This window comes from Struthio camelus, chromosome 27 (genome assembly GCF_040807025.1).
Source record: "Struthio camelus isolate bStrCam1 chromosome 27, bStrCam1.hap1, whole genome shotgun sequence".
In the NCBI taxonomy this organism is placed as follows: Eukaryota; Metazoa; Chordata; class Aves; order Struthioniformes; family Struthionidae; genus Struthio; species Struthio camelus.
Genome location: NC_090968.1, coordinates 6,432,286 through 6,457,281, shown reverse-complemented (window position 1 = coordinate 6,457,281; position 24,996 = coordinate 6,432,286). Strand labels below are relative to the sequence as shown.

The 24,996-nt window shown below is 42.8% G+C and overlaps 1 protein-coding gene and 1 long non-coding RNA gene across 9 annotated transcripts in view; one reads left to right on the top strand and one right to left on the bottom strand.

The window, feature by feature from the left end:
• The window catches only part of LOC138062446 (uncharacterized), a 119,363-nt gene extending 108,191 nt beyond the window's left edge, over positions 1–11,172 (top strand). The window contains exon 3 of the long non-coding RNA XR_011136456.1: positions 10,018–11,172. This is a non-coding gene — a long non-coding RNA (uncharacterized lncRNA). The remainder of the gene's footprint in view (positions 1–10,017) is intronic.
• UNC5D (unc-5 netrin receptor D) overlaps positions 1–24,996 on the bottom strand; it is a 183,396-nt gene that overhangs the window by 8,713 nt on the left and 149,687 nt on the right. For 7 of the 8 annotated variants that reach the window (XR_011136455.1, XM_068920606.1, XM_068920609.1 and 4 more), the window contains 5 exons: positions 15,241–15,409; positions 13,215–13,442; positions 9,425–9,574; positions 4,404–4,568; positions 2,248–2,426 (listed from right to left, as the gene is read on the bottom strand). Coding sequence is in view for 7 of the 8 variants with exons in the window: in XM_068920606.1 (XP_068776707.1) it covers positions 2,248–2,426; positions 4,404–4,568; positions 9,425–9,574; positions 13,215–13,442; positions 15,241–15,409 (891 nt within the window). In the remaining variant the exon portion in view is untranslated. Of the gene's footprint in view, positions 1–2,247; positions 2,427–4,403; positions 4,569–4,904; positions 5,266–9,424; positions 9,575–13,214; positions 13,443–15,240; positions 15,410–24,996 lie in introns of those variants that run through there. The other variant, XM_068920610.1, reaches the window with a different exon arrangement.

Here is a 24,996-nt window from a genome sequence, read left to right as displayed (position 1 = left end):
GGCCAGCACCACCCCCCCACCCCCACCCCACCCCCCCCCCCCCCCCCCCCCCCCCGTAGAATTTAGATCATCAGTCATTTCTGGAAAGCATCATCAGTAAACTTACCTACCAGGTATTTGTCAGGAAGAGAAATTACATGTAATTTTAATTGGTGCTTGCTTGTAATTATAGGCAGGTACGAGGCATCATCTTGTCACTTGGCAATTTAGGTTTCATTAAAACGTAGATGCCCCCTGTAGTTTATAGAACTCTGGAGGGGTAATACCGGGAAAGAGCTTGGTGACGTCAAAATGTTTTCCTTAAACACACGTTACCTTAAATCATCGTCTGCAGTTGCTTTGGACATAATCATCCAAATAAATCTATCAGTTACCTTCATGTACATAAGCACAAACGTAGTAAGACAGCAAGCATTTACTTAGTGAAGCCTGAGATGCCAAATCCTGATTAGATACTCCTGAAATCGTGACTCCGTTACCATTCGTAGACAAAGGAACAAACTGTCGCGTGCATCACGTGTTTGAGCGAGTAAAACAGGTAACTGTCAGCGATGTATTTTTTCCGACTGCGCTGAATAGGCTTAGCTTGCAGTTGTGATGCCGTCTCCTCCAAGGAGGTGCATAAAACGGACAGCGTGGTCACTAGTGCATTGCCCCTTACCTGTTCGCCAATGAATTCCAAGCAGCCAAGTACCATGCCCTGTCTTAACTCAAGCCTTCCCCTCATATGAGCAGAGAAACTACCTAAACACTGGTAGTTAACTTACCTACCTTGAAAATCAAGGGAGATTTGTAACAAGCTTAAAAACCTCAGACCTCAAAAGCCTAACCGTACTCTGTAGGTAAAATCCCAGTGTGGAAGTCTGAAAGTAGAGGCATTTTCAAAGGAGGGGAAGTTCGCAGCCAATTAAGCCTTACTGTGGCCTGGGAAGAAGCCTTACCGTGGCACGGGAAGAGGAAAGCCTGTCCAGACATGTAAGTAAGTGTCAACTAGAGGTGGTAGGTGGGGAGCAAGGGTAGAGAAAATACTATCATGACGACACTAATGGATTATGCTGTGCATCAGCTACATGGAAATAAGTAAATAAATGACGTGTTCGACTAGCTGACTTAACAGCTACGTTCAGGGTCACTTAAACTGTGCAACAGCTTTCTGTTTACACCTATGAATTTGGCTCTCATAAACACAGATACTGCAAAGACCCTACCCAGGCCTCTGCACAGAATCTAAAATTAAAGGGATGTCACAAACACTTGGTCTTAGACCGTCACAGTAATCTCCTTAGTACGCCATCTCTCCGTTTCCTCTGAAAGCGGAAATGTTTCTCTGGCTTACTTTACGCATAAGGAACGGAAGTAAAGCGGGATCGAAACGCCTAACGGGTAGTGAAAGCCGCTAGCTGAACGAAAATTTTTTGACTTCCTCTCTGCTGCCAGACTATGGATTACTCTCTTTTTTTGGTTCAGGTTTGGCTTATGGAGATTCCCATGAAAAGCAGTAAATCAAGCCTGTTTTGCTTGATTTACGTATTCCTCTAACCTGCTGGGAACACGCAGGTGGCGTTCCTGAGAATCAGAAAATGTTTTCCGTGAGTAAACTGCCTGCCCCAAATTAATTTAGCCAAGTGGAAAAAGCAAAACGAGGAGCACATTAGTTTCTACAGCGTCTTTCAGTTTTCATAACGGTAATGTTACTATTAACAAACAGTACAGCAACACTTAACCTTTAACTATGCCGTTTCCTTTAAAAAAAAAAAAAAAAGACAAAATGGGTTACTCTTTTTGAAATAAAAAACATGAGGGTAAAACTCATGAAAACAAGGCACGTGATTATTTTATTTTTTTTTTTTTCCCCCTGAGAGCACATGCAACCTTACAAGGCCTTTTAATCCACTGTTTTCATAATACCCAACAGTGCCAAAATCTTTCTACGCTCACAAACTGTACCAAGACCTCGCTCTTGCAGAGGTACAAGGAAAAGGTCCAGGCTGTGAGAAAGACACTGAGTTTAGACGTTAACATCAGGAAGGACTGGATGCGTAGGTTTATTCAGAGGAGAAGCCATTCCTGTTTCCTGCAGTTAGTCATATAAAAGAACGTATGAAGTGCAGTTTACCCTTGAGCGCACGTATGGTAATTACTATGCCCCCATCTTTAATACCAGCAAACAAAAAAAAGACCGTGATAGCAGCAAATTATTTCCATTGCATATGTAAATGTTCACCTTTCAGAATTGCCTTCCATTACCTGTTGATGCTGTTTTTTTGCGCTAACATCTGCCAGTCTTTGCCTTTGGCATTGGGCGTGTCAAAAGTTGCACATATTCTTTGTCTGATAGAGTAGGGGATTTTGAAGGCTTTTGGCCCCATCTGGGCAGGGAAGCGGCCGTCCTCCTGTGCAAAGAAAGCGATGGTTTCCCTCTCATTCTGTGCGGGAAAGGAGGGAAAGAAACACAGTTAGGCGGCCGGCCATCAGGCTTTCTGTCTATCTTGGGTGTGGAGGTGGCTCTTCTAGCATGGTAATAAGAGTGGCGTCAGAATCCCGCGCTACGCTCCTGTGAGGTAAGGAACAGAAACTAATCCATTTAAGCGGCGGGGGACTGAGACAAGGAGATTTTTGTACAGCCTCTTGCGAATGAAAGCGGCTGTGAACGCACAGGAGCCTGCATTCTTTCTGCCCGCTTGTATGCGGTTGCCGTGCAAAGAAGCCACATATAAATTTACCTGCAGCAAGCCTGTCTACGTATGTCTATTGGTGTATCGCGTCTACTTCTGGAGGAAGAAAGAATCAAACCTGAGGCTGAGATTCCAGCCATAGTTTGTAGGACCGGCAACAGAAAAGAAACTACGCTCAGGCGTAGTTTTGATTCGGGAACTCTTAGAACATCAGGAGCGGCTTATGTATAAAAACACTTTAAAATAGTGTCCTTTTCCTGCCACAAGTTTCCTGTTTTTTTTTTTTTTGGGGGGGGGGGGGGGGGAGGAGAGTGGGGTTGCAGATGAAGTCCAGTAGAGCAGTGATTGGTAGGCTAAAGTCATGAAAGGGCACGTGTGCATAAATCTTTAACTGCTTTAGCCTAAAATACAGACAGGTTAAACTTCCCATTCATTTCTTTATAAAGCACCCAAGTTCTGTAGATGCCTCAGTTCTGCCACACTAAAAAAATCCCTTTGGGATCCAACCCCTTTTTTTGCCGTTCTGTCCTTTCCTGTCCTATGAAATAGTACTAGTCTTAGGCAAGAGAGTCCCATTCCCATGCGTTATTCCTCTTCGTGCAAAGCAGCCTAACTATTCAGTAACAATGATGCTCTAAGTCTTTTCACGTAACATTTATGACGCATCCCAAAAGCCATCCTTGCAAAGCACTGACAATGTTTGTAGATACAGCGCATTGTCTGACTGTTTAAATTAAATATGCAGAACAATAGTAGATTTTCATAGCCTGCACACGTTGAGATAAGCGACTGCTATTTGGTTCGTTCAGGGAGAAATGTAAAGTAATGAGTAGTTCAAGATGATATTTATTTATTAATTTTACAGTCCAATTATCCTCACCCTCCCATTGCCACCCTTCCATTTTTGAGAAGGGGATGAGACATTCTTCCAGATTAGGGAATGTGAAGACAGAATTGTAACACGCTCTGGGGGGGGGGGGGGGGGGGGGGCGGGGGGCTTGTGGACAGATAGGTCCCTTGGAAAAAACCGGCGGCATTGCGTTCAGATACGGAGAACGACAGAAGCTTTTTATGCCGTTACGGTGAAGGGCTGAAAAATACTCGGCCGTATTCTGAGCGCATTTGTTTACTTAATGACTGTGGTTTTCTTATTTAGTTGTCCTGTTCTCCGCACAGGGCACTTACTTAGGTGTGGATCTCCGGCAAGCGGGTATTTATCTTTACTCCAGACGTAGCTGGTTACTTTTGAAACCTTAATAAGGGAAGATGCCCAATAATCTAAAAAAGGTAGCTGACGTTTTCATTGCTGTGCCATGCATCGCCAACCGACTTGGCTGCAACAGTTGCTTTATTTCACGTGCGAGCAAAGCTATAGTCTTGGAAAGCTTTCGTGCATTCAGCAACACTCTAATAAAAAAGCGAATAGCAGCCAGTGCCCAAACAGCACACAGGCAGTCAGTCTATTCTCAACGCTCAGTTCTCTGCAAGCTTTTTGCAAGACAACTATTAGCACTGACTCAACCCCACAAGCTGGTGCTGGTGGTGGTGGTGGTGGTGGTGGTGGTGGTGGTGGTGGAATCTCTGTAAATACATACTTTGCTTTCTTCCTGGAACCTGTAAGGCCTTGCATACTTGTTACAGATTTGACCGAGGCAGAAGAAACGAACGGAGGCGGAGGACAAACATGGGGGGGGGGGGGGGGGGCATGACAAAAAAAGAGAACGCTACCTCCAGGATGGATGTCTGGATTTGTAGAATTTGCTCATGCCCTTTGACTTGTCGGACGCAGATCTTGCAGGACAGCTGCGTAGTTGCTGGAGTATAGCGCTCCAGGGAAAAGGCACAGTGCAGTGACTGCTGGTTACTGCACCACACGCGAGAGAACGGGACTTCCTGTGAAAGAAACGTATCCCACAAGAACGGGGAAGCAGGAGAGAGAGAGAGAGAGAAAAAGCAGCTGTGACAAAGAAGCTGTTGCGAAACAGGAAATAAAAATCCATGAGGTCTGTCTGCAACGGCTTGGGTGCTAACGCCCCTGCAAATACAAAGTAGCACAACACTAATTAATGGCAGTTCAGTCATTAACACCAGGTTGTTAAAATTACTCTAAGCTTAAACTTCCTGAAGAGACACAAGTGATGAAGGCGTCTCATCTAAAACAAAACTTCAGCAAAGCGCGCTTCACTTATTCCTCTGCCTAGGCATGCAGATCAGAATCCTCATTCTAATGCGCCTCTCCTTGCAATCACCTTGTATTTGCGTGATCCAAAAAAAGGAACAACTTGCTGTCGAACAGAACGCGACGGCCCATTTTCTAATGTTTTGCTCCATCCAATTTTAAAAGCAGCTACCTGCCTGGTTAGAGTCACGTGCAGTACATCACATCTGTACATCGCTGGTCAGGTTTTACTTCTTAGTTGCATCCTACTATATAATTCTGCGACTACTTCCAGTGAGTCCTCTACTTCGGCCACAGGCAGTTCGTGGGCTGAATAGCCTCATCAAATGCTACAGAGACAGCTGCAGTAATCAGTTAATCAGGTATCTGAGATTTCTGGCATTTCTGGTTGCTCGGAGTTGCTAGAAACGTCTGAAAATAGACAGGAGAAGTACAAAGGGGGCAGCTAACGGCCGTTTTACGGTTAGCGTCTAAACAGTGCAGTTTTACTAGTGGTCTCCTCGCTTCACCCCTTCAGAACGGTGCATTACGTTTCCAAGCTAGCAAAAATATATCACTACACTATGATGCTCTGCATTAAGGCGCTCTTTCTCCATTTATTTCAAAATACTGGAAAGTACCGTACAATTGGCAACGTGGAGAATAAAGCGAAGGGGGAAAGGGCCGATACAAAGCGTTTGTTCTACTATATCGCAGCATTCATTCGTGTGACTGGAGGACAGCATTAAACACGATCAATGAGCAATTATCCTAAAATGAGAGAACCAGTTTACAACGAAGATTTTTTTTTTTTTTTTTTTAACATTTGTACAACAGCTTCCAGAAAAACTAGTTTCCAGATTACTCTATCCCTTTTTCCTGCACTATTTGTAAGTTTTAGCTAAGTATATTTTTAAGAGAAGTGGTCTGAATGGCGTGTGAAGCTGAGCCTTCAAAGAAAACACAGTAATCACTATAATCAAATTTCATCTGGGCATATATTTTAACTTGCATTTTTCCTAGCTTTACAAAAGGTTAGTAAGTGACACACACGCACGCATAGAATACCGTGCTATATACATAGGTAGAGTTACAATTCCTTCTATAGGTAGGTACACCCAAGAGACCTACCAGCTAATCACTCGTCATAATTAGCTGTTTAAATAGAAGTAGATCATGCATTTAACTCTTATAATCAATTTACATATGGAAGTCCAGTGAGACCTTCGGTCTTAACCCCATAGAAAAAACACGTCTTTCTTCACTCTTGCCTTCCTCTAAGCCATTTCTGTGACTTTGTCTTGTGTTAGTGGTTTTTTTGGTTTGGTTTGTTTTTGTCCCCCCCCCCCCCCCCCCCCCCCCAATCTAGGGGGTAGCAAACGTTCTACAAAATTACAACCTAGGTCACTGAAGAAAATTAGCTGCACAGTGGCGATCTGAGGACACAGGCTTTGAAATCTTTGAAGAGCAGCCTCTCTCTCTCAAACCCTCTAGGCCTCTCTAGCCGCTCTAGTCTATGCCGTAAAAAGCAGCCAAGACTAGACCAAGGAGAATTGTGGGGGTTTTTTTTGTTTTTTTTTTTTTTTTTAAACTCATGACCGAAATCTAGTTCACTTTGCATCTTCTCCAGTGTGTCTCATACAATCCATAACGATGCAGTAAGTAATAATTCTAAGCGCTGTGTTTAAATCCTCGGTCGGTAGAGTACAAGATACCAACGGTGATAAAGAAAACACAGGAAAGTATTCGAAGGAGAGAAACTGTAATTAGATTTTTCCAGAGTAATCATCTTTGCTTTCATTCACGGTGGAAGAATCATTCAGCTGAAAAGAATTACATGAAATAATGCAGTATGGGGGGACAAAGTGTGGTGGACAACGAACGTTTAAAGGATCCCAGAAACGCTTTCCGTTTGATTCTCCCATTATAATTAAGTACCTAGCAGTCAGAGAGAACGTAAATCATTTTGTAGCTATAAACAGACTGAGGGGGAAATACAAAGCCAGCAGACGCTGGGCTGCAGTTCCTATTAAAATAATTATTACAGTTCTCAGTCAACTCATTCCAATTATACTCAACAGTGAAAGGCAAACATGTATTGGGTTTCAGGATCAGCATCCTGTCGGAGCATTCTGTCAGCAGAGGTTATCTGCCCTCTATGATCAAAATCTTCAGCAGGTTGCCATTCCGTGCTTTTCTTAAAGCAGACACAGCACTTCCCGTTACTTAAGCAGTCTTCTATGGGCGATGATGGCTCCCTCAGCTGACTCCCTATTTTTTATCTTGTGGCAATAAGTTTAATAGCTACTTTGGACTGTGCCATTTGCACTAGATTCAGCCAAGGGAGGTCCTTTACCACATGTAAAGATTAATAGAGAAATTTGCATGGCTATCAGGACTTGTTTTCTACAGCACCCTGCAGTTCAATTGCAGCTGGAAACTCTATAGACTATTACTTGCCAACAGAGAACAAAAATATCTGAATTTAAGATGCCATAAACAATATATTTATTCACAGAAGCTGTACATAAGCATCAGGAGAAGTGCTGAAGTGCACACAAACTATTTTGGGGCCTCTGAGGCACGCTCAGCACTTTGCATGCACCAGGGACTCGCATCCAGCAGCAAAGGAGATAAGGCCCCAAAGAAATAACAACTTGGCAGAAATAAGCAGGCAGAAATAACCCTCCCCAAATTCTTACCGACAAAGAAACAAGGAGGCTAGCATAGCAGAAACTCTTGCTTAGGTTATCGGTAAGACGGTGTGCAGGCAGCACAGCAAGTATTGTTTTCTGCAGGCAGTTTTTCTAATTTCACACTCTCTTTCAGGTTCTGAGGTTCTGTTCCTTCTTCCATAATTGCAACCTTCTTTTTGCAATAGTTTTTGCAAACAGCACAAACTACAGGCATTGCCTACTGTGGATCCAGTATAAGGGGGTGAAAGCGTTCACCTCTCTTAACAGCTACATCTTCTTTTACTATCGTTGTTTTAAAGAGTTTCTTTGCTGCAAGAAAAAGCCTAAGGAACCTTTCAGCAAAGTAACGCGTTGCTTGCGAAGCAGTCACCGTATGGTGAAGCAGATTCAATTAAACTTTTGAGATTTTTTTTCTCCTGCATATTGGCCATTTAATTAATAAACATTGCTGATAATGGGCCAGCGGAAGGTGTTCCGTCTGCCTTTTGAAGACGTCAGAAAAGATCTACACAAGATACTGCTACATGCAGTCACTTCAAATCTACTGAAAGTTTATTAGAAAGCAGTTATCAGAAAAGAACATCTTTCCAATGGTGCTTTGAGGTTGAATTTGAGTTTTATCATACAGTTTTATCCTCCAGGATTGGACAGTCAAAGAGATAATTAATTAGCTTTTTTTTTTTTTTTTTTTTTTTTTTTTATGATTCAGGGTAAGGCAACACCTAATTTGCTACGGTCTTGAGAGAAAACTTGCCTGATTTTTATTACTGCTTAGGAATCTGCCGGTTTTAACTGTGTTTAATGGAGTCGTGGTGCAGCATCCTAACACTGAGTGGTTTGTCTTTCAAGCTGTGAAAAAATACGCGAGCAGGCTAAAAACACAACACTTAAAAGCAAGCTGGCTCTTGGTATGAGGCTGAGAATGATGCTGTTTGCTTCTTTCATTCCTTACACTGTGGCATAAATTAATTACCTCATAGTCTCATGCTTAGTTTACAGTTTATAACTTTCGAGACCCATTATACTAATATTTTGGAAAATACAGCTACACATTTAAAACTGCTTTTTTGCCATATTCCATGACACAACCGTCTTCGCTAGCAACACGCCGCTGAGAAAAGGGAGATTATAGCCTAATTAAGTCTGTATTTCAAAAAAAAAACCAGCCCTCTTTATCTGCCAGCACACTGCTTACAATTTCCAGTAACCAATGCGCTTAGAAGCCTTCCTTTTTTCTGATTTAGACTTTCCTATCTTCAAAAGCCCCTTTAATTAACGCACGACAGGAAAAATGATTTCTTCATCAGTTCTAATTCTAAGTATACACAGGCCGTAATTTGAACTCGTGACGTTTAAATGCTTACATGCATGCTCTCACATTTTCAGCTCTGTACTCACAGTTGTATCAAAATCAGAACGACGACGGGATCAAAAACACCTCAGTAAGAGTGATAAATTTTAACAAGCATATAGGCCCCCTGTTAGAGGTAATCAAAATGAGGAAGAATGCATGCTTGCTTTTTCCCAAGATGAAAAATTAAAGCGTTCCGCTATGTGATGAACTGTTTGGATCACATCCGTCTGGATGTGATCCTGGGCAGTATGCTCTAGGTGACCCTGCTTGAGCAGGGAGGTTGGACTAGATGATCTCCAGAGGTCCCTTCCAACCTAAACGATTCTGTGATTCTGTGATTGTTTCATTCTGTAGTCGTCAAAATCAAGAGAGAATGCATTTTTGTTGCCTACTTAGAGATTAAAACCACACCTTCCAAAAATAAAAAGGACTCGCCTTACTGGTCTGCCCTTTCACTAGGATAAGCTCAAGCAAGCTTATCCTAGTGAAAATTCTCACTCCCTCCTGAATTAAAATGTAAACAAATAAAATCGCCAAGTACCTGACAGGCAGTAAACGGTTTAATTCTCCAGAGGAAAGGGGGAATATCAAGGACAGAGATCTGAAGACTGAAGGTATTCCCTTGGAAATGCAGAAGTTTTGGTTCCTCCAGTAGTTGTCCTCCTTGGAGCCTTTCATCCTGCACCACCTCCTGCAATGGCAGATGAGAAAAGCAGTTTTTAATTATTAGGGGAAAACGACCAAATTTAACGAAAGTTCAGGTTTATGAGAGGTACCAGGTTATTCCCCAGCAGAACAGGAGGCAGCAGTAGAACGGTTCTCAGGTGGGGCGGGTGACGGGCGCTGGCATTCGTATTTCACCACTGGAGTTAAAGAGCACGGTACAAGGCTCTGTCAGCTCTGTTTCCCTGCTCTGCTAACGGTGCCCAGGACACGTTTGGTTTTGGTCACCTCAGTGTCACTACCCAAAGCATTTCAGAGCAGGCATGCGGTGCTTCAAAAGGAAACTCGTAAGGGCTTTGCAACTCAAGAGTAGCTGTCTTCACATTTGCATTTCCAAGTCAAAGCCAGCCAGTTTTCTTTGAACTGGAAATTCCTCCTGTTTGATTGTCACTATTTTATTGCATCTCACAGGATCGCTATTAAAAAAGGTGACGTTCCCCAGCAGTTCTCTATGCAGAGCCAGCGTGGCGAGGCCAGCAAGACTGTGTCAGACCATTTCCAGCTAAAGCTATTTCTTTCCAAAGAGCAAAGTAAAAACGGCGGCTGGGCTGTGACAGCACTGCGGATTAGTCCCTTATCTGTCCAAGACCACTACTACTATGCTTGGTATGTTAATTTGGCTTTCGAATAACTCCTACAAGCTGTTTCCGCTAGTCATGATACGCTTGACATACAAAAAGCACAGTAAGACACTTAGTTAACAGTCTGAAAGGAAGACAAACAACATACGACGTACCGGGTGAATAGTCCGCTTAGTTCTCCGGATTAAACAGACAGCAGTTTTGGTGAGAAGGTACACGCAGAACTCCAGAGAGCACCGCTCACTAAGTGTACACGTTAGCTGAAAAGCTTTCATTTCTCCACCCTTGGAGATCTTCGGAATTACTGGACAAGACGGTGAGCAATCTCGCAAGGGCTAACTTGGAAGCCAGGCCTGCTCTGAGCAGGACTTTGGACTGCAGATCAGTTGCAACATACATTTTTATGTGAGGCTAAGATGTAATAGTTTAAAAAAAAAAAAAAAAATCTCACCCCTGCGAGTACTTAAGCAATGTTTCCCAGTTACAGTACAGAGATGAGCAAAGACGACAAGCTTGCCAGGAGTATTTTAAAACAGCTAGCAGAAGTCTTCCAAAATTTTGTCCGCATAAATTACATAAAATCGGTGCATATCAGAGGGGTTCCGTGCTCATCAGTAGCCCAAAATTATGGCTAGAAGAGCTACTGGAACTGTTACGATTTTCTGAAAATGTAACGAATGCTCGAGCTTTCTAAAACCGTATCACGGACGTGTACTATAAAGCTATTTATAGGTGTTCGGTCTGTTTCAAGTCCTGACAGTTCAGTTTATATGAAAGAGTAGAGCGGGTCTGTCTTAAAAAAAAAAAAAAAAGAATACGAATCAACACTTCAGCTTTTGAATTTCAACTGCAAAGGAAGTTATCTGGATTTCGTAATTATTTTTACAATTCCCTGGAGGCACTGGATATTTTTATAAGTGTGTTGTAGCCGTATAAAATACTGCTCTACCTTTAATCATGCATATAGAGTCCTTAGTTCCGCAAGCATCAAAAGGATTCTGGCAAAACACAAAGTTCAAAGGCCTTGGCGGTTACCTAGTTCTCTTATCTGTTGAGAGCCATGAGTTCCCCCCCCCCCCCCCCCCACACTTGGAATTGCCTAAAGGGCAAAAGCATTGGTTAGGAAAGTAGTATCTGTTGTCACACATGGACAAAGTGAGCATCGAGGAGCTTCACATCTCATACAGGACTGCACCGTAAAGGAATACTACAAAACCTGGTAGGCCCAACTCTGACACTGTTTCCTAAAGTCTTGATTTTCCATGGTCACTACTCTTAAGTATTTACGCTAGCATTGAACTGATGCAACACATTTATGAAGAAAGGAGAATTTCATAAATATACAGTTGTCTCATTAGGTACCAAGATCCTGTTCTAATTTCTGCAAGTGGGGAACACTGGTAATTATTCTTTTAACAATTTTCTGCAGAAAACAACAAGTAACTTTGAAATCTTATTTTAATTCACATTAAGAAAAAATAATCCAGCCTCCTCCATTATTTTGCTGAACGTCACAGTAATTTGAGAAACAATGATGATACGATTGAATCAGGCGGCTTTGAGGTTTTTATATCTATCTATCTATCTATCGAGAGAGAGAGAGAGAGAGAGAGAGAGAGAGATTTTTTAAATGTACTGAAGGCAACATTTAGCATGAATGAATCACTGAAAGAGAGTGCACCGTGCGCTACGAAGCAATGTGAAAAAAATAAATGGTCGCTCTGAGTAAGACCAATCTCATTTCCCTGTTGTGAGCCTCTTTCATAGCTGCTTTGCAGAGCGTCGAGTTTTCAGCAGGCTTTCTTTCCCGTATTTAAATGTTCCTAGGACTTCTGTACAACTTGTATACACCTGCTGCACAATACCACATGAATACCCACAGGATGTATTCCTAAGCGATGCAGAGTCGCACGGTTTCACCAAAGGCAACAGGCAATAAAGATTTATTTTAACTGAGGGCACGATTCAAAGCTACTTGCATGTATGCGCTCATGGTGCATACCTACAAACATATTTGAAGATGGAATGTGGGCCTCCAAATTTGGGGCCCAGAAAAGTACTAGTAGCCACAATTGTGCAAGTATTGCAAAGGGTAATTACAAAGCTATTTTAAGGAGTCCTTAACCTCCCTTTCACAGTGGCTTTGCTTTCATTAGAAGCACGCGGATATTAGCGCGTGCCTCATTAAGATTCACGTTTCTATTCCGCGAGGCAGGAAAAGGAGGCAAAAATTCATCTGTCACAACTGTCTCCATCTCAGTTCCCAGAAGGAAAGTCTTGCATTAAAGTTTCCGAGTTTACCAAGGCTGCAAAAGCCAGGGAAGTTTGTTGTTTTGTCTTGCTAAACCACGTAGAAAAGTCATGCTAATTTTGATTAATTGCCACTTGAGGGTTCTTTTGTTTTTTCAAAACGGGAAGAAAGAAATGCACCATCACGTTTCAATTCTTGCAGACAGAGGTGGTGAGAGAATCTTTCTTCTTTCTCAGATTATACCAAGGAGGGGAAATCCTGAACTGACTAAGGACAGCGTAAGGGTAATGACCGTGATAAATAATACATACATCACATGATAACGACTCAGATTTCCTGCTTGTATCGGAGTAGCGCTCAGCTGCAGATGGCAAACAAGCTCCGCCTGTGCTCGTGCAGCCAAGGCACCGAGCCCAACCCCACCTTTTTTGCATCTCCTCTTCTGTAGCTGTAATGCTACGTTACCCACGGCTACGTGAGTTCTGGTCAATCTAGAACGCGGGCAGAGTGGGTTTGCATCTGCCTGGCAAAAAATGAGGAGACAGTCTGGCTGTTCTAAAGCTTTTACGCCGTAAACGCAGAGGAGAAACACCACTGCGGAGAAACGAAAGGCTACGTATAAAGTCACGCAGCAGCGACAGAATAAATTACCGTCGTCTCATTCTTCTGCGTCCTGGACTACTGCCTTAACCCAGAGCCCATCCCCCGGGAATAAAGGAATGTCAGTATTCGGTGGGAAAATAACTAGAAACAAATGGAAAAGCGAACGCGTTTACCTGAAATGCACAAGGTGTGTTATCCATACAATATACTCTCAGATTGTAATCCAGAGAATTGCAAGACATGCATCCAAAAACTGCTACTTTCAGCTGTCGAACGGCACAGTCAGAGATGGGCTCTCCAACAAGAGCATAAGTTCCAAAGCTGTTTAAGAGAATGTGACAGGCATAAGGATCCAACAGGCAGTAGCAAGAAGTAGTTTCCTCTTCCACAGACATCACTTCCTGCAAAATGAAACTAAGGTTAAAAAAAAAATATCAGCAGGCTTTGAGAATAGGAGTCATGAGGCTGTTCTTAAATATGTTTTTAATTCAGGTGGAATAGACAGTACATCTGAGAGCCAGTCTGCACATAATCTTTACTTGTGTTGACCTCAGGGGAAGGGAGACTACCTATAAGCGTAAATACTCACTGTGTAGCCCCGAGACAGCAGTAGGGCTTACGACGCGACATTGTGCAGAATTCAATGTGTACAGCATATGATGATGATGATGATGATGATGATGCATACACATTTTTAGCATTTCTTTCAGGTGTCCTTGACTCTCTAGCTAATTTTTTCCCCAATGTCAAGTTAAGAAATTACCTTGAAGATTGACTCGATAAGCAGGCCTTGACAACAGTAGGTATTGGACATGCTTTCACAACGACCATTACAATCATGTTTACCCTCATCGAAAGAAACACCTACCCCACTGTTCATGCTCAGTTCTGCATTATAACATCATTAGATGAAGTATTTGAGCAGTCTGCAGTCTGATGTTACACTCCTCCTCCTTAGTCCCAGGGTGTCTGTAACCAACACTGATGGAGCTGACTACTGAGTGCATCTAAGGTAGGAGAGCTAAACTGAATTTGAAATGGGTTAAAGGAGGGCAACGAACAACATAGCGGCTTAGAGGAGGAAAAGGAGAGAGTGAGTTACGATAACCACGACTGTTTTAACTACTGTTTGTTTCCTCCCAACGCAAGGAAGCAAATAGTTCCATCGGTAGCAGCGGAATAAAGCTGGAATGGCTATGGATTTGCGTCTTGCTGCTGGAACTCCGTGGTTTTAATAATGTGGACACTGAACACGTTTTTTTTTTTTTGTTTTTTTGTTTTTTTGTTTTTTTTTAAGTTTGGGAAATTCAAAACCTCTTTTTTGAATAAAGGCTCAGTTCACGCGCTAGTCTTCTCTTCAGGAGCGTTATTAGTAGGATCTCTCCCCAAAAGATGCAAGGGGTTTATTTAACGTGTTTGAGGCTGCTGTCTGCATGCCAGTTTTGGTTGAAAAGGGTCAACGGGCTTAAAAAACAGGGAAGAGAGCAAGGTGGACAGACACACGCGGTCAAATAATACCCGTCACGAATGCACACGGCTTACTTTCCCGGTACATCAGGATAAGACAATGTATTGAAACAAAGCAAGGGAAACACGTGAGGTAACATACACTAATTGCAAAGGTGACTAGCACAGGGCAATCACTGAATGCTCACTGAGGTGACATGTAATGGGACAAGATTCTTAAACTAACAGGACCCTTCCAGGTTAAAAAACAAACAAACAAACAAAAAAAAGTTACATTTGAGGTGTGTATTTTTACCGCTGCCATAACTTAGTTTATTATCATGATAAAAATCTTACTTGGATATAATATTCTGGTCGGAGCTTCTTTGGGGAGGTAAGAAAGACCTATAAAAACTTAGTGTTTTCAAAAATAAACCGATCCTGGCCGATTAAGTGCCATTTGGTAAGATGAGTACCTCCTCATGTAACAGGGACTAGATGATAAAAAGTCTCTTTTTTGCACATTTTAGTCTAGCACTTGAAGAGAGTTTAACTGTTTCTTAGGCAAAATGCATAATCCCCTCCCCCCCCCCCCCTTTTTTTTTTTTTTTTTTAAGGAAAAAGGGCGATTTAGTATTTCTGATTCTACCCCTCGCACCATCTTTTGACCAGCTCCTGCCTGAGTAAAGGTAATCATGCTTGCATTGGTTAGTACAGCCTTCTGAACGGGCGCAGAAGACTAAACTTACTTACCTCCCATTTTCCTTGTTGTGTCCTTTTCTTCAAGTGAATATTCCAGTGCTCTGAATTTAATTCTGCGCAGTGTGGTATAGTCAAGGCAAATGGAGTGCTGACAGACACGTCCGAGGGACCACAACTTACTTCTGGACTTAGAAGAACATCTGCGCCATCTGGCTGTAGGCTTGGTGTGAAAAGAGGAAGATACAAATCTTTCAGGCTTTTTCTTTAACGGGGAGTTAAGAAGTCCTTACACTACCTGCGTTACACAAATATTTAAAATATTTTTGTCAAGGAAGTGTTTCATTCAACCGCTACAGAAAAAATAAGCAAGCCACATTCTGTGCTACTTTCCATATGGCATCAGTGGCTGGAGAAGAAACTAACCTATTAGGCTACCTCTACTCAAATCCGTGGCTGGTCAGTTTGGGCTTTTGGTCCTTAAAGTACATCCCAATTGGTTTAAACCAAATGCGACGCTACAGTTCCGCTATGAAAGTAAGCCTTGCTTCACGCATCAGCTGGTGGTTACACTACCACCTAATTCTGCCTGCAGAGAATGTCATCAACAACATTTTTAGGGTAGTAAAGTCAAGAGTCTAGTTTAAAAACAGTTTCTCATAAATTTCCCCAAATAGAGCATGAGCTCCCTGGTTGGAAACCACGTTCATATATTCTGCCAGAGGAACAAGGTAGACAGGTAACCTAGAGCAGACATTAGGAAGAGAATCTTTTTTTTTTGCCTAAATTTAAAAGTCTACAAACCCAGATGCATGTGAGCTCCGTTATAGTCAAAGGAGATCCAGTCAACAAACTAACAAAAACATTTCCCCTAAGAGGTTTGCGATGGCAGCACAGCAACAGCCAACCGGTACCCGGCCTACTACATTTGTAGTATTTTCAGGTTAAAAAGGGAAAAAAAAAAAAAAAAGAAAAGAAAAGAAAAAACAGCATACAAATAGAGAATTTACTATAGCTGCCATTTTTCTCTCTGAAGTGTAGGTGCATGCAGCATACGGCTGGGGGAAGAGCACAAAGCAGTGTTTAGGAGCATACAGTGCTTGCAAGACCTTCCTGCAGGAAAGCATTTACACTCAAGCGCTACAGTAAGCGAGCAGTGCACGTTTCGAGAGACACACGATAAGCACGTAGTTTGGCTGGAACGGTTTGCGTGAAATACTCTTTCTGACATCAGTTCAATGAAATGCACAATTTTTCACAAATCATTCACTGCTAGGAAACGCTCTTTTTTGCACAAAACAACATCACTTAACAGCAACCATTGCTACCTTCTGCAAATGGCATTTGATTTCCTTAAAAATAAAGCCTTCGAGCAGTTTTTCCCAAATCACCTCGCTTTCCAGCTAATTTAAGAAACCATCCTGCGTTGCTTACAAACATAAAGAGAAATGGCTCAGAACGATTAGAAATCCTCAAGGCAACTTTTCACAGGCTTATTTTAGTAGGTTATTCAATTTGTATGATTTCTCTCTGCTGTACCTCAGCAAAGGCTGGTGCAGCCCAGTTCCTTATCTCTGCTTTGATGCAGCTGCCGGGGGGGGGGGGGGGGGGGGGGGAGGGTAGGGGCTAACAAAAGCGTCTTTCCACAAAATGAGTCAAACATTAGTTAGTTAACTTGGTAGATGCATTTCTGTCCTCTCTCTCTCTCTCTCAAAACAGATACATCTTTCACCAAGTGGCTGCTGCTGACAAACGCATAAAATGTGAGAGCGTGGGGGCAGGAGTTTCCTACGGTTCGACAATTCATCTTCGATAGTGGGAGCAAAATATAGGTTGTTTTGAAAGCAACACTGTATTTACCCTTAAAGGGCTGTGTATCCAGGGTTTTAGTCGTGCTATTAGTGATGATTCCGATCTGAACTAGCTCAAATTTTTCAAGTCTCAAGAACGAAACAGAACACTGCAGCTGCAAATATGTATCGATACATTAAAAAATGTAATCTATAGGTGGTGGGAGAGTCCTGTCTTTATAAATACGTAAACAGATGGAAGGATAGGACTCTCCCACCACTGTTTTTTGGCATATAAAATTTTACATACAAAACAGTAGTGGAAGAGCCCCGGTAGCAGCCTGTCACGATCGCTATGGAAGACTGGGACCATACTATTTTAGCCTACCAACCCCCCTCACCCCAAGCTGTAGTCACTGAAAAGGTGTACGCTCTGTCACAACCATTGGCAGACTTCCAGGGTTGCTCTGTATAATATTGCTGATGGAGAAGAAGAATAGCAGGGCTCTGCGCGAACGGCCAATGACAAGCTATTCTGAAGGGAACTGTTTAGCTGCTTTTAGAGAATTGCTCCCCCTGCAGAACACATTGGACGGACACACGGCAATTCTAGGAATTATTTAATGGCAAATGAACTGAAATCAGCTAAGCAGAGGAACTCTTACGTATGCTGCAAGCAGCGTATGCGTAATAACTGCAGAGTATTAAGAGTCTGGCGCAGTTCAGAGCCATTTATTAGGCAAGGCAGGAAAGGGAAGCATCGCAGGATGCAAGTATTTAATATTCCCATAGTCACAAGGTAAACAGATCAGTAAGCAGCTCTAATCCCCTCAAATCCATCAAAATCAAGCGCCTGTAAGATTTCCAGTAAACGAAAAGCAAAGAATCACTACAGCTGAGCAAAAATTAAATATGTTTTCTCTAAAAAAACTACACTGGAAAGAGACAGTAAGCATTTCATCTCTCAATATTCTTCTGCCTTCAACCGAGTAAAAAAGAGATTTCTCTTAATAAATGCTCCTTTCCCTTTTTCACAGACATACAGATATGTTAAGGCTTAAAAGAACTGGAGGTGCTTCATTTTTTTTGTTGGTGGAATAAGCCATTAGAGACCTCATTTTTCAAAGGGTCTTTCATACTCTCAGTCTCAAAGTCAGTCAGTCAGTCGGTCCTCAACAGCGGTGAAAATCAGAGTTTGCAAAATAATATCCTCCTTACATATAAGGGATTCTGGGTTTGGCGAGCTGTATTAGCATAAACGTTCAACTAACTGTTCAAAGCGATCATCAGCAGAGCTCTAACATACTGTTCTTACCTGGTGACTTTCACCACCCGTTTCATACTGCCGTGAAGTACTGAATGATGCAGGAAAGCAGGGAATTACGGCACAAACGCCTTGCTTAAGATCAAAGAGCAGTCTGTGTGCGTACAGAAAACAAAATTTTTAGAATCCTCAATCACGATTCCAGCCTGACCATCTCGTTGTACAGTACTTTCCGAGCTTCTTAGTAGCCCGTCGTATTTACTATTTCTTCTTACTTCAAGATAATCTTTTTGTCTGTGTCTTTCCGTGCTGCAGTAGGTAGTTGCAAGTACAACTTTCATCTTATTTCTAACACTTTTGCATGACAGAGGAATGCAGGCGTGATCCCCTGTGAAGTCTTGATTTTTTGGGGGAAGATGTCTGCGCATATGCAAAATAAGGCAAAGGAGTTTTAATGCTTGAATATTGGCTTGAATCGCCATTGGTCTACAAAAGTAGGTAGCTCAGAAGCACGGTGGAGTGGGGCCCTGAACAAAACAATTACAAGAAAAGCTAGCTCCGCAGAAGGGTGAAATCTGGAAGCCTACCTAGAGGAGGAATCGGTGTAAACATTAGTTTCCTGGCTGCTTTTCTTTGATCCTGCAACAACTTCACATAAACATAAACAAGCCAGGGGCTTGCGATCACGTTTATTCTCAAACAACGTAAAGCAAACCCAAACCACTAAGCTTCAGGCTGTTCTCTGAACCTAATGACCAGAAGCAAGACAGCTTTGAACTCGACTGAGAGAGTCTGCATTGCAGCAGCTCAGGATCAACCATACTGCTCGTCTAACCAGTACCCATCTCAGTCACTCTTCCTGCAGCTGCTGTCAAGTTACCCAGCGTTTCTGCCGAGGTGGGTCCCGCTCGTCCTTTGGCGCGCTCACCCTCGTGTTCATACCGACTTTGCTGCTGTAGTGTTCTGAACGCGCACCGTTAGAAGGCAGTGGTTTAAGGTACAGTCCAGCCTCGGTTTCAGTTTCCTAGCTTTAGGGCTGTCGTACTGCTAAAGGGAGACTGTCATCCGCAAACTTACCTGTACCCGAAGCCAGAGAGCCGACTACACTTCACGGGGAGGATCTAGTCCCTCAAGAGGAGGCCTCTTGCCACTCAAAGCCCTGTTCACGTCAGCTGTCAAAACAACTGGTTGTGCGCCTGTTAGCCTAACCTAAAGGAGAAGCAGCAACAGAAGCTGCAAATGCCAGACATTCTTTTCACTTGTTGCAGCGCAAAGGCCCTGAGACACAGGTGTGGTGATAAAGAGGTGCGCATTCTACCCCCCAATCATCTCTCCATTAAAATGGCGTATTGGGTTAACTGGGGAAGCGGAGACGTGAACAGGAAAAAATGCTGACACAATGAATTTCTCAGGAGAAATTCACATTTACCTTTCAACGTGAACTCCTTGAGTGGCTCATCATGACCATCTGCAACAGAGAACGTAACAGCGTGACAGGCTCCTAAATGAACCACGGTATCTGGGAAGTGAAGTCTGTCTAATAACGAACACAAGTGTGCCTTCAGTATGGATTTCCTACATAGCTCCTTCCTTCGGGAGGGCACAAATAGCGGGGTCTTGGCTTGCTACAGACACCCAAATGCTGTTTTTCCTCCCCTTTGCACCCGCACACACATACAAATGAACGTGGAAAAAAGCAAAATAAATTCACGGTTCAAAAAAATCTATTTAAAAAAGAAACATCATCAAATGTAAACCCTACTCATCTACCCTGCAGTTTACAGCACAAATGCATTCTACCGCTGCGGGCTGCTTCTGCAAGATGAGAAGAGTTTCCCTTGGGAAGGTAAAGTTACACTATTTGTCACTGTTTTACATTTAGATGCAACTTTGCTTATAAATGCTTCGTTATGTGCATACAGTTACGAAGGTCTGACTTTTCAAACTATACAATTGCAAAACGTGTTTACATCTGGGCAACAGAGGCTGGTTTCATTCGGTATATGTAAACTACAGTATGCGAATACTACGTGTAGGTGCTGGACGCAAAGTTAAGTGCGTACCAGAAACGCATTCCAGTTTGCGTACTGTTCAAAGCTGTTCAGTTATCACTGAACGTTCATGCTTCTGCTAGAATTATAAAAGCAGAGAGACAAACAAGGCGAGTAACAGCACGAGGTCTTGCCTTCTCGGACCTCTCGGTTTCCTTCACTTGTTTTTGCTTCTCCCCACTCTAATCTTCCCACTCTTCTCTTCACCACATGGTTGGCCTCTCTAAAAACATCACAGTAACGTTTTCAGAATTAGGGTAACTTCAGCATTCATTAAGCTTTTTCTAGAATTTGGAATGTAGAGGTATATTCACAATTTAAGAATTTTATTCAATCTAAACTCTTAGGAAGTTTTTGTACGACACTAGCTAAAAACACCTGCATACTTGTACAGCTCCCATTAGGTTTTATGTTACGGAAGAACACACGCGAGGGTTTCCGTAAGCTTACTCAGGGACCCAGATCTTTTAGGTTCAGTACTGGCACAAGCCAAGAAAAACAATTTGTTTACGCTGAAGGCTACTTAATGTACATTTGTAAGTCCTGGCCTTGAAAATCCTGCTACCCCTCTTGCCAAAGAGTTGCAAGGTTTTCTAGAAAAAGTCTGTTAACCCTTAACACGAGAGTAAGGAAGGGTATATGCCTGAAAACTCTAGGACTGCATAGAGAGCTATACTGTTACCACCTTAGATTTGTGATCTCGCCATCGAATCTCGGCACACAGCAAGCAATTCATGTGTATGCTTTGTTCTCATTGGGGAACCAGCCACGTAACGTGCAGCGTTCTGAAAATTTAAACAAACCCCAATAGCACAGAACACTCCAAAGACAACAGGCAACGCATTCATTATCAGATCGCCTAAGCCACTGTGTTCTCCCGAAGCACAGAGTTCAGGCTCAACTTGCAAAGGGTTCTTATGTATAGTACACTCACTACAGGGTAATCAACTAGACTGGAAATGATGTTCACGATAAGTCATTCTAACAGGGCTCGATCTTCCAGAACAACCGGCAATAAAAGAAATGACACGCATAAATAGAGTATCGTTACGCAACGTGGATCATCTTTTCAGCATGCCATCAGATGTACAGGCAAGCGACTTTCCTCCTTGCTGAAGGAAAGTTTGTTATTCAGACTTTTTAACAAGCACAGGCTACTGCAATCTTTTCAACTTCATCTTAACTGAGACTCACTTTGGCTATTCTCATCTTTTCCTCAAACTGCAGCCATTGTGGTATTAAAACGTACTGTTTAAATTAAAACCGTACGTAGGGTGAAGCGTAGGAGAGTGGAGGTTTGCAAGAAAGGAGAAAAAAAAAAGTGATGAGGAAAAACACAAATACGTCCGGGCAGATTCTGCCCTCCCTTATAGCTTAGTTGATGTTATTGACATGTGGAATACCGACAACATTCAGAAGGATACTCTGTTAGCTGAATAATTGTAGACTGATAACATGTTTCCATTTGATAAGAGTTTTCACACTGTTCACCTTACAGAGCTTTTACATCATGTAAGAGAACTGTAACCTTTTTTTTTGGGCTGTTGTTTCAAAGTGAATCAATCACAGAATTGGGAAAAGAACCCAGGAGCCCGAATGCTTGCTTGCTCAGGCCCCCACAGCTCTGCTACCTGACAGTAGGTCCTATTAACAGATCATTGGAATAGCAGCCCTGTCTTATCGGAATATCAGACCTTGTGTTCAACAGCACCTACTATTTCATTAGCAAATAACTACAACATGCAAAAGCCACACATAAAAGCAAAAAAGCCCCAACCTGCTAAGCCTATGACAAGGCTTCCTCTCTTCCCTTAAAAAGCGTCAGGTAGTAGCAGTTTCTCGAGGTAAGACATTATTCCTCAGTGTGCTGGCCTAGCAGAAATTATCTCACGGACCTCACTGCAAGAGTCATAATTTGCAGCTCCTCCTGCCTCTCCCCCACATCTTCTTTTTCGCATAAATTTTATTTTATTTTTTTTTTCACATCAGAGCATTATGCTTCCTCCATACAAAAGGAAAGCTTGAAAGCCCAAGCATCAAGCTGTGTAAAAGACATCAGTGCTTCTCGTTATTTTGCTACCTCTGTCCTTCTATTATTTCTAGACCCCAGTAAGACAGGGTACTCTGGAGGGCCCACAGCTGACAAATATTTCCCTCCTTCATAGCAATCTAACTGAACTGCAGCATGTAATTTTTATTTGTTTCTGCCTTTTAAAAGCTCTTCGAGCATGTATGCTGTCAACAGCTGGTGGAGGAGTATTAGCATTTTAGAGACAACAGCCACACGCTAGACCCCATGTTAGCTCTTCTGTGATGAGAACGCGGGATTCAGCAGCTACTGTGAACGGTCGTGCAATCTCTAGCCACAATCTTGCGGCTGATCGGGGGCCCTAAATTGTTTCTGTGCTATCATCTACAGAGTGCTGCTCTCATACCGACTGAAATATTGTCCTGCTTTTTTTTTTTTTTTGGGGGGGGGGGAGGGGTTGGTCTTCCTTGATTTTGGTTGAAACAATGTCCTAGGGGGTGACTGGGTTTGTCCATCCTGATGGACGGTGAGCGGATCATGCTAAATTCAAGTAAGATGGGTTGCACTGAAGCACTCATGGAAATACCTGCAACACAGGGTTGTTGATTATTCTCTTTCCAAAATACTACATTTCCTCCTTGCAGCCTAAACTGTCCCACTGTGTCTAGATTCCAGTCCTTCAGCAATATACTGCCCATCTCCCGTCATTGTTAGTACGCACTGGCGCATCATTTGCCATCGCAAAAGTAGGGATAAAGGAGGCTTCGCTTTCTCATGAAGGATCTACTCCTTCACACAAGTAAGCTTTTAGAGACTATTCAGAACAAGAAATTATCTGTTAACGGATCAGCTTTCACTTTTTAGTGTAACTTCAGTGCAATGCTGCCTAGACACTGGAAGTGATAGCTGAACCTCCTCCTCCTAAGGCTGTGTATCAAATGGTTGCTGAAGAGAGTCATTGCCCTTAAAAATTAACGTGTAAACGGGCAAGCATAGTTTTCTTCCTCTTACAAACCAGGCATGGAAACATAAGAAGAGTAAGCCATTTGTCTGAGGTCGCAAGAGAAGTGGTAACAAAGCCAAGATCTCCTGATTCTCCGTACAGCACCTAAACCACAAGATCACCTTTCCTTTTTCAAGCTCTTTAATGGAAGTTACCTACAGATTCTGGTTGAATACATCTAGCAAGAAGATCATCTGGCCAACAGTACTGGGACTTAGGCATCCCAATACTGTTAACCAAGTGGCACTGTTCCTGACTGCACTGAACCGCTCACTAGCTGCGATCCCCTGCAGCCTGTAAGTAACCTCAGTGACACACAGCCTGAGGCGTTCTGGTTCAAGGAACAAACCAGCAGATGGCTGTCTCTAGTCCAGTGTGGCTCTGCTCAGCCTTTCTGGCTTAAGCGGGAAGGCAAAATTAAGCAATGAGGCAAGAGATCTTTCACTCTTAATTCTCCCTTGGGCCAGAATCAAGAGCTTGGTTGTTTCTTTCACAGACATCAATAACCTGCGCTTTCTGCCAGCATCAAAGCACGTATGGTGTTTGAAGGTTTAGCTTGGCGGCTATTTTTCTCTGGGAGGAGCGTCCCTCAAAGCTTTTTTTTTTTAGGAAGTCCCAACTGCCAGAAGCATCACTGAGGATCTGTGCAGCAAAGCCCTTACGTTACGTCCCAAAAACGTACGTTTTTACGTTTCATCTCTTGTCTTTACGGAGAGACCACCGGTTCCATCACCGCTTTGTTCAGTTGCGTGAAACACTGAAGAATTTTCAAACCTGAGTTTGTTTTCCATCTAAGATGCAATAAAATTCCCATCCCACAGAGGATTGTATCCATTTACAGCAGAAACAGCTGGTATGTCATCGTGATACTTGCAGTGCACACATGATGGGGATTTTTATTACAGAGTAATAGCTCAATCTGATAGAGCTATTCTGAATTCACTATCTGCTCTGTTTCTATCGCTGTGGTGTTTAACATAGCTCTCACACCAACCTACCTCAACAGCTCAATGAAGATTACAACAGAAGTGACAGTTAACCCTGCTAGTCCTTAAAAATCTAAATCTGAGTATGATCCTTGCTCTCTCAGACACATTTAAGAGGCCTAAAAGTTTCCCATTCCAGTGAGTTCGAATCCCCGCAAGAAAACTCAGGTCTTCATTCCCATATGCCTCTATTGATCTGTTCAACTTCCATACGAAATCAAACACTGAATGCCGTGAGGTGTGGTGGACAAGGTTTCATTTGGAAATTGCAGCTTGTGCAGTTTTAATGGTCACGCATCTTCAACTGATCAAGTAAAGAAAAGCGATCCTCTCTCTCTATTGCTCTCGTTTTCCCTTTTTCCACTTCTGAGCACCGTTGCTTGCCCAACTGAACGATGTTCTACCTTTTAGAGATACCTGCATTACAGACCATATGTGTGGTTAGCAATTCTGTCACCTTTCATCCACACATATAAAACAGGTATTAATTCTGAAGTAACAGCATTTCTGCCCACCCTCAGCATACAGAAGCACACAGGCAATACAAGCGAACCCGGGCTCCTCGCGTGCCGGCGCAACCGGCAGCGGCTAGACGCGTCTCTTTTTTCCCTATCCCATTCAGAGGGCTGTAAAGCGTATCAACGCCACCTCAACTATGTGGGAGGAAATACAGTATTTTGTCAGAAA